The sequence below is a fragment of the Prosopis cineraria genome, unplaced genomic scaffold, assembly GCF_029017545.1.
Source record: "Prosopis cineraria cultivar Desert tree isolate PC_DT_omini unplaced genomic scaffold, ASM2901754v1 PC11, whole genome shotgun sequence".
NCBI lineage: Eukaryota > Viridiplantae > Streptophyta > Magnoliopsida > Fabales > Fabaceae > Prosopis > Prosopis cineraria.
In genome coordinates, this window is record NW_026555342.1 from 19070230 (window position 1) to 19078557 (window position 8328).

The 8328-nt window shown below is 32.3% G+C and overlaps 1 protein-coding gene across 1 annotated transcript; it reads right to left on the reverse strand.

Moving 5' to 3' along the window:
* Positions 1–501: 501 nt before the first annotated feature.
* LOC129287107 (adenylate-forming reductase 03009) lies at positions 502–2491 on the reverse strand. The gene has a single exon (XM_054923260.1). It carries the CDS (start codon positions 2424–2426, stop codon positions 795–797), a length of 1632 nt encoding a protein of 543 aa, XP_054779235.1. The 5' UTR covers positions 2427–2491; the 3' UTR covers positions 502–794.
* Between the last annotated feature and the right edge of the window lie 5837 nt (positions 2492–8328).

The following is an 8328-nucleotide window of genomic DNA, read 5'->3' on the forward strand; positions in this document are numbered from 1 at the left end:
TACAATTAATTTTTAATTTATTATTATATCTTTTAAAATTTAACTTTCTTTCTCCCTTTATCGGACGAGCCTTGTACATGGTCACTACACAATTGTAGCCGCAATAACGTATTTAATTAGTTTGATTAATTACAACCTTTTCGGCTTGACAACAAAACTCCTGGATAAGAAAACAGTTTAGAGAAGAAAGAGTCGTGCCTGTCATTATATAATTTTGAAACACAGGTATAAAATAAAAGGGGAAAAAAAGGGAAACTACTATTATTTTTTTAAAAAAACATATCTTTTGTTCCCTGCATTTTGCTTGTGCTTTGTCATAGGTTCCTACACTTTTTTTTAGTATTCTTAATCTTTACACTTTTATTTTTTGGTGTTCTAAATCTCTCAATGAATAAAGTGTAGGAAATTTAGAATGACCTAAAATACTTGAAAATAAAAGCGTAGAGATTCAGAATATCAGAAAAAAGTGTAAGACCTGTAACAAAATACAACCAAAGTGCATGAATCGAAACATATGTTTTTCCTCATTTTTTTGATACAATTGTCCATTATTCATGGGTTGAGTTGGGTAGGATCTTATTAGCAACAAAATTCTATCAATGACTATTTAACATCATATCCAATACTCGAAGTCGAGACCATTGGTTAAATTAATACATCTTATGCAGTAGTTGGTAGAAAACTACCATTTATGTCCACGAACAAGGACACCGAAGAAAAGAGCATTATTTATTTAATCGACATTTCGACAGTACCAGTAATATAATTAAACCATGAGAAGAAAACAAGGCTAATTAAGAATCCCATATGGGTCCGAAAGCTGCAATTCCAGCTCTCTTGCAAGCATTCACAACATCTCTACTTCCTTCAGGATTGCTCGTGACGATGACCACTTGAGCATCGCATCTCTTCGCTGTGCTCACACTGAGTTCAGTCACGTTTGGCCTCCCAAGCACAGCAGTGTCATGAACTATCACCTTCTCTTTCGGATGCCCACTCATCATTCCCTTTATCTCCTTCCCGAAGTTCTGTTCAATCCCTTTCGCCACCCACAGCAAGTTCACTTCTGCTCTACATGGCTGCAACAGAAACGACAGGAACACGCAAATTCCTGAACCAGTGGCTACCAACAGAACCCTCTCGTACATGTTTACCAGATATGGCAGGCCTGCGAAGTGAACTTGACGAACCCAAAGATGGCTTGGTGGGTTTGAGACCAGAGATCTTGTGAAGTCTCCAACCGCACCGGCAAGCATCATGTGGTCTTTCTTTCCGTCTGAGATTATACCAAAGGCGTGCCACTCTGAGAGCGGTGAAGGGCTGATTCTTCCGAGGATTCCGGCTTTGATTCCTCCTTCGAATTTGATGATCGAGGCGTGGCCGGAAGCGGTGGAGACGTTGACGCGGACACGCTGGACTGTCAACCACGGGATGATTATAATGACTGTGATGGCTATAGTCAACCAGAACTCTTGTGTTTTGATCAACCAAGAACCGAGGTGGCTCGTGTAGGATTTTGATTTTGGGTCGTAGGAGATTGTGAGTATGATAAACGCCCAGAGGAGGAGAAGAGCAGTCCATCCAGCAAAACGGTGCGTTCTTTCGAACACATTGTGATGGAGATGGCGAACCAGAGGGAATGCTGCGAGAGAAGAGAGACAGAGAAGGCCGAGAATGGCAGAGGCGACGGCTATGATCTCAGGTGAAGTGTTGTCTCTGTCTTTGAGAGTGAGAACCAAAGCATATACGAGCCAAGCAATTGAGGAAAAGCCACAACCACTGTGTATGCCTCCAACGCTTTGTAGGAGAGCGGTCGTAGCAGTCTTAAGAAGAAGAGGCACCCATGGCCTCCCAAGGAGCTTCACTGCAACCCAAAACACCACACGAAAGAAGGCTTCACTTCGACATAGAGTCAAAGCGAGTATGTTCCCAATGGAGAAGAGAGCAGCCCTGTTTCTTGCATATGAGAAATGGCCTGTTGCTGCAAGAACCAGACCAGTAATGTTGAGGGTCAAGCTAAGCACGAAAAGCCTCTTGTATACAGTGAAAAGACCTTGATCTAGCAATATGATTGACAGCCTCGATCCGTTCTTTCGTGGTGGTTTCGATGGCTGCACTTGTTCACGCTTGCTAGGAAGTGGGATCATGACAGGCTTTTGGTTCTCCACGTCGTAGGTTTCTTCTGGGACATCTTCAAGAGTAGTGTCATCATCATCTTCTGGTTCAAGGTCACAAAAATGGCTGCTTGGTTTGCTGACAGATCTTTGAATAGAAGAAGGGAACACTTTGGAAGAAGAAAAAGGCCAAAAGCCATTGTTTCTATGGGGTTCTGGCTGAGCAGGTGTGGCTATGGCAAATGGATCTGCATGAGGCCTGACCTCAAAGGCCACGCCTCTGCAACTTGAGAACCTTACAGGAGTTTCCATGGCTTGCAAAAATAGAAGCTAGCTATGGGCTTGTAAGTTGAAATTTGCAAGCAAGACGTTGTACAGTAGGCTTTCAAGTTCGTGTTATATTCATGCAAATGAATGCTTTATTTATAGGCACACTTGCTCTGATATGATTTGTAGTGTGTTTTAATATGCTGCTTTGATTTGGTCAACTTATTCTTTTGGTATAACTTGTAGGCTATGGGAACTTGAAGACGAATTCAAAGTTTTTCTTTCTTTCTAATAAGACAAAGGTATATTGTGCTGGATAAGTATATATATATATATATATATATTCCTTGTGAACTCAATTTTCCTTCCGGACGCATAATTCTGATTAAAAAATCACGCTTGTTCCTTATCATGTAATAGTCTAAAAATAATTTGATATTTTTATAAAGGTCATCTTGAACTCTTAATATAAAGACTTGGCCATATTATAATTTATCTACTTAATTTTGGATAAAGCGCAGGTAAAACCCTTCCCGATCCAAACTTCAAAATTTGTTTTAAATAACTTGCCACTATAGATTACTCCGTTATTTTACGAACAAAACTTGTCATGTTTTTGGTGCATTATATAGAGATATATAATTCAAACTTTAAGCATATACGCACAAAAAAAGTGAGAGGTTATATTTATTGTCATTAATCATGGTTAATTATCTGGTAAACTAATAAATTAATGCTATTACTAGGGGTTTATCAAAAAATTTAAATTTCTAGGGGTCATCATTATATATCATTGTAAGTACCAATATAGGTTAGTTTAGTTTGGTAAGGATTTGGCTAAACTTGGAGGCATGTCTTTACTTTAGTGAATTTCCTTTTTGTTAACAAAAGTTATTTTCATATGATTCAATTTTAAGTCAATTATGCTCAATTTAAGTTTAAAGCCAAAGAAAGTAAATGTATGCATAATTAATATAATTTATTAAATTCATAAGAAGTCATATTATTGCTTTTAAAGCCGTGAAGCCCATAACTATTATGGGCTTAGTACGGTTGCGTTTACCAATGATGATTAAACTGTTTTTCTTCTACTTCCTATGTTTCATCATCCTATATATATATATATATATTAGTTGATTAAGTCAGATATAGAAACCACCAATTCATTCAATTAATTAATTAATCTTTTTGAAGATGGCGGGAAAAGAAGGCTGGACAGCCAAGTGGAAACGAAATAAGGGAGAGATGAAAACATTTTAGAAGAAACGGCATTCAACAATAGCATTAGATATATTTATACAACTTGAAAAACAAAACGAAGCAACTAAACATCTGTTATTATTTATTCTACCTTTTTTAAATGTCAAAAAGAATGCCGTTGAGAAATTTATCAAAATAAGAGGATACATGACCGTTAGGGTTACCGTTGAGAAACAACAATAATCATGCGAACAAACCTGTTTGCAAAAAGGCTAAGGCTTGAGGATGATCATTATGATATTACTACATTCTATATATATACATATATATATATATATATATATTTCAAGCTATAGTCTAGATCAACAAATAAGGAGTACATTTTATTATCCCGTGCCTGCTTTGTCTTGCTATTTATGAAAAAGCAACACCAGAAAAAAAGTTTATCTTTTGATAAGATATTCAAATGAATGTATTTATTCATATGTGATAAATATGGGAACAAGAGCTTTCATAAAATTCAATACTTTATTTTGAAATTAAAATGAAACATTTTTAAATTTTACTATGAATATTACATAAGTAATTTTTTTAAAAATATTGTATTAGAAGGTTTAAATCCTTAGCTACTTATATATATAAATATATATCATCTCATCACCACCTGAGCTAATCCCAAACGGCTTGAGTAAGTGCAAGATTTACATTGCACTAATCTCATTCTCTTTGCTCTAATCTCTATATCTACTCATATTAACTCACAGTAACCACTATACTAGCTATATTCATATCTCAAAACTTCTCTAGCAATTCCTACTATGTGATTATGATCATGATAACATCTTGCATACTTTATATCTTTTCTGCTTGGGGGCCATAGTATTGGCTTTGCCCAGATGGTACTTTAATGAATAATCATAATCTTTAAGTAACAAGCATCCATCTTCTTGCCAGTTAAATCTTCTTTATTGACCCGTTAAGCATTAAGGGAGAATGACAATAATGTCCCAAAATAGAGAATTAATGACAGTTAGGTCCTTGGCAAATTTTCTAAAAAAATAAATTTCAGATATTGATTTAAATAACTGCAAACAGGAATTGCAATTGTAAATTGAAAGTTATATTTAAAATTTAAATGTCTTATTTTTAATTGAAACTCTTAAATTTAAAACTATCTAAATCAATATTTATAGTTGTTTTTCAAAAAATCTTATCGGGGATCTAACTATTATTAATTTCCTATTTTGGGACTTTAATGACATTCTCACAAACATTAAACCTAGAAAACTACTTTAATTAGCTTGTGGCTAATCAACTTTTGACAGGTCTATTACAACCATGAAATCTACTTAGGGCCCCATCTAGGACGATTTTTCATGACCCTTAGGATCTAACTACAACCTTTGTTTAAGAGACTCAAGATTTAAAAATAAAATTTTCAAATTACTTGATCTCTGTGCAATCTGAAAACTATACTTATTATTTTTCAAGATATCTCAAACGCCACTATTGCTCTGCTAGGCCTTACTAATTCCTTATATAGCCTATCATGGACTCTTCTAGATTTTAATTGGCTCATTTCCTAGTTCAGGGCACTTTCATGTAATTTCTGAAATATTTACACGTTTACTCCAAAAAACTTTCAATTTGTGATTTGGTCTCTGAGATTGATTCTATCTTTTTAAGGACTTCTTGGACTTCTTCTCAACTAGGTTCAGTAGTTTATTTAATTTAAGCTTATTCTTGAACTTTTAGACCTGAAATTTTTGAAGTTACATATATATCAAATCTAAGTGAAACATTAATTTATCCAACTAAAATAAGATGAAGACGAGGTCAATATAGCCATGAATATTGACTGGAGAGTCTATCCCATACATTTTTACAGCTTTACTGAGAGAAGGAAAATATTCTTTCCTTGCAATAATCTATGGAGATGTAAATTCAGTTATTACGCCTTAGTGGTGTTTCTATACGTCATTGATATTGTCGATCGTTTCATGGATATATATATATATATATATATAATTAGGAACTGTTCAAAGCTCATTGTCAACCCATCTCGATATTTGATGACGAAATTAGCAATTATTTCTTTTCTTTTCAAGTCACTCCATTTACCAGGTATAAATTGATTAAGGAAATGGATCAGTCTTAATTAAGTAATAACAAGTAAAAAAAAAGGTTAGAGGGCATTCTTGATCTTCAATTATTCATGCAAAAGCATTCTTGATCTTTAATAATTTACCAGATGATTATTAGATCTCAATTGTCGTAACAACAATATCAATTAATTAAAAAAAATATATCTGTTGGAATAATATATTATTAAAACATTAACAATTTAATATTTAATAATTATTGCTGATGCTGTTGCAAGCAATGATAATCTGATAATCACCTAGTAGTTGGTTAAGTGGCTAGTCTAAATGGTATTTTGGTCTTTCACATATGTAAGAAATAACATAGTCTCAGAATTTATTTGATTTAATCGATATTAATTCTCTTATAGGGTCTTTTAATGTACTTTTTGAGATATTTGATATTAATTTTGATAATCACTTTAATATTTAATAATTATTACCGATGTTATTTCCTGCAATGATAATCCGATAATCACCAAGTAATTGGTGAAAGTGGCGAGTCTAAATGGTATTTTGGTCTTTCACATATGTAAGAAATAATATTAGCCTCTCAGAATTTATATGATTTAATTGATATTAATTCTCTTATAGGGTTCTTTAATGTACTTTTTGAGGTATTTTTCTATTGTTTTCTCATTTAACTAGCAATCAAACTTAACATTTTTAATGGTAAGGTCAAAATTGCACTATCTTTAAATGTTGAAAGGAGACATTACACCACAAAAAAATTATACAATACCAAGATGTATGCATCTGCACGAATAATTGAGAAGCAAAAATACATAATTTTATCAAAAAGTGTTTCATAAACTAGGAATTAAAAAAAATCATATTAATTGTACCTTAAAAAGATCCAAAATGCATTATATTTTTTTGTACGTGATGCTTTAGAAAAATTCTTTGTAATATTGAATGGAGGGAATACATTAAGACGTAAGTACATTTATTACCCCTGATAATTTTATTCGTTTGTCTTGGCATGTGGAATGAACAAGTTTTTCAGGAATATGCGGAAATAGTCCAAGAGAAAACAGTGAGCAAACTCGAAAAGATGTTTACAGTTCTTAAAGTCAGCTCATAGCCCTAGTTGATGACCAGATTAACAATTGTTTCTTTTCCTTTCTTGACCAAGTCTCTGGCCAAAAGAATTTGAAATAATTGGAATTCGTTATCACTTATCACTCCATTTACCTGGTAAATGCATCAAGAATGCACCAGTAATGAGTAAGAAATAATAAAAACTGCTAATGAAAAAAATTAATTATTTAATATTGCAAGTAATGAATAACTCGATGATGTATGATTCTTTTAGGCAAAATAGCAATGGAATATGATGGGTAGGTTAATTTATCATTTTTGAAAGCAATGACTGTTATTATAAGTATTGAGCCAACTCATATTGATTGAATTGAATTAGATTAACCAATACTAAATAAAAATTAAAATAATTCTGCTTTAATTTTGTTTTCTATTTATCAAAATAATAGTATTTTCAATCTCATATAGACACTTAATTTGAACACCGAACGTTCTCGTTTGGGGGCCTGAATGGCATTGAAAGCTTTGGGGGGGGGGGGGGAACCAAAAGACATCTATTGAACGCTTGGAATAACCAAAAGACTTTATGATGCCAACTTGTGCTTGACACACACACACACAATATATATATATATATAGCCTCCCTCATGTCTTATTAATAAGGCTTTCAAACTTTTTCGCCAAAATTAAAGAAGAGTCCAAATCAAGGAGGGATTGAAAACGCATTAACTTTACATAAAAATTAACAAGATTTTCATGTTTGTATGACTAAGAAGTCAAAGAGCCACGTTATGATGAATGATGGATAAAAAGGATAATAAATACTTCTTTTGCTTCTACTTATAAATTCACTTCTAACATATTTTACTACAATTAAGAAAAATATTAAAACTCATTAATTTTATCAAAAAATTAATATTTTTTTTAACTTTAACCTTAGTAAATATATACTCCCACTGGATCACAATATAAGACATATTTTAGAAACATAGTCCAAAATATAGGGCATTGGATAACTTTTATATTTATTTTTTTAACTATACCACTACTTCATTTATTACTTCTTTCGTTTAAAAATGTAAGATATTTTTAACCAAATCTCACCTCCAATAAAGTAGTTACCTTCTTTCAAACTAAACCTATCTTTTCATACTTACCCTTATTAAACACTTTATAATAAATATAAAAAAATGTAAAAATAGGGACACTTTTGAAAAAAAAGTCAATAATTACACTTCAAAATATTAAAAATACTTTACATTTTTAAATATTCAACTCCTCAAAAAATGCCTTACATTTTTTAACAGAAGGAGTACCTTTTTTTGAAAAAAATATACATTAGAATTTTAATTACTATTATCAAAGCTTTTATATAGGATATTTAATGAGGGTATAAATGGAAAGATGTGTATATTTTCAAGAATTTAATTTTAATTTCAACTAACATTGTTTGTTAACTATAAATTAGTTAACTATAACTTATATTGTGGTTCAGAGGGCGTATTAATTAATAAAACACTTTTTCCACAAATATTTAATGGGGTAAAAAGCAAAAATTTGTGATA